The 735-nt window shown below is 47.8% G+C and overlaps 1 protein-coding gene across 1 annotated transcript in view; it reads left to right on the top strand.

Moving 5' to 3' along the window:
- Positions 1 to 270: 270 nt before the first annotated feature.
- Positions 271 to 735, top strand: part of ACA1_146860 (HEAT repeat-containing protein) — a gene marked incomplete at both ends in the record, with an annotated part of 9,576 nt that continues 9,111 nt past the window's right edge. The window contains 2 exons of the mRNA XM_004335212.1: positions 271 to 407; positions 538 to 658. Of these exons, the coding sequence (XP_004335260.1) occupies positions 271 to 407; positions 538 to 658 (258 nt within the window). The remainder of the gene's footprint in view (positions 408 to 537; positions 659 to 735) is intronic.

The following is a 735-nucleotide window of genomic DNA, read 5'->3' as shown; positions in this document are numbered from 1 at the left end:
GGAGTGTATGAATTTTCGTTTCTGAATAGTAAGGTTGAGGTCAGCAACACAAACTGTTAGAGAACATGGTTCTCACAGGTCGAAAATAAAACCAATGCACATCAGGAAAAGAGTTGACAAATAAAAAACCCAATGCGCATCAGGAAAAGAGTCACTTCGTTGCGCCAAAACAGCAACAGAGGGTGTGGACACAGAGAAACAAAAAAAGAAATTTGTTTGCCACAAAAAGAATAAAACAGTAACTGTTTGCGCAGGGGTGAGTGCGCTGCCATGGATTTGTCGCTCGAGCGGGCGCTCAAGATCCTCGAGACGCCCACGGCTGCGGCCCCTGAGACGGTCGAGTTCCGCGAGAGCAGGATCAAGAGCTGCCGACTCATCGCCGCCCATCTGTGCAACCTTGCCCTTCGGTATCAATTCATTCATTGTTTTTTAAATTCTAATTTCTTATGCTATTACTATTTACTGTTGCTCGTGTTACGCATTTGCTACATTATTATATTATATTTAGAGACAATATTCGTGTGTGTGGCTTTGTAGGGCGAATACCGACTTTGCAGCGCAGCTGTCGCGTGGCATCGCTGCCCTCCTGCACACATGCGGCGACAAGGACATGTCCGTGTGGACGGTCGCTGACGAGACCCTCAACAAGGTCATCAAGGTAAGGAAGGCTCTCTTTCGTCCACGTGCAGTGAGCGGCTTTGACAAATCAGTTCCCTGCCACTCACGCCCTCGTAA

The sequence above is a fragment of the Acanthamoeba castellanii genome (assembly GCF_000313135.1).
Source record: "Acanthamoeba castellanii str. Neff unplaced genomic scaffold scf7180000084714, whole genome shotgun sequence".
Taxonomy (NCBI): Eukaryota; Discosea; order Longamoebia; family Acanthamoebidae; genus Acanthamoeba; species Acanthamoeba castellanii.
The sequence above is the reverse complement of the archived record's forward strand: the minus strand, read 5'-3'. Positions and strand labels throughout refer to the sequence as shown.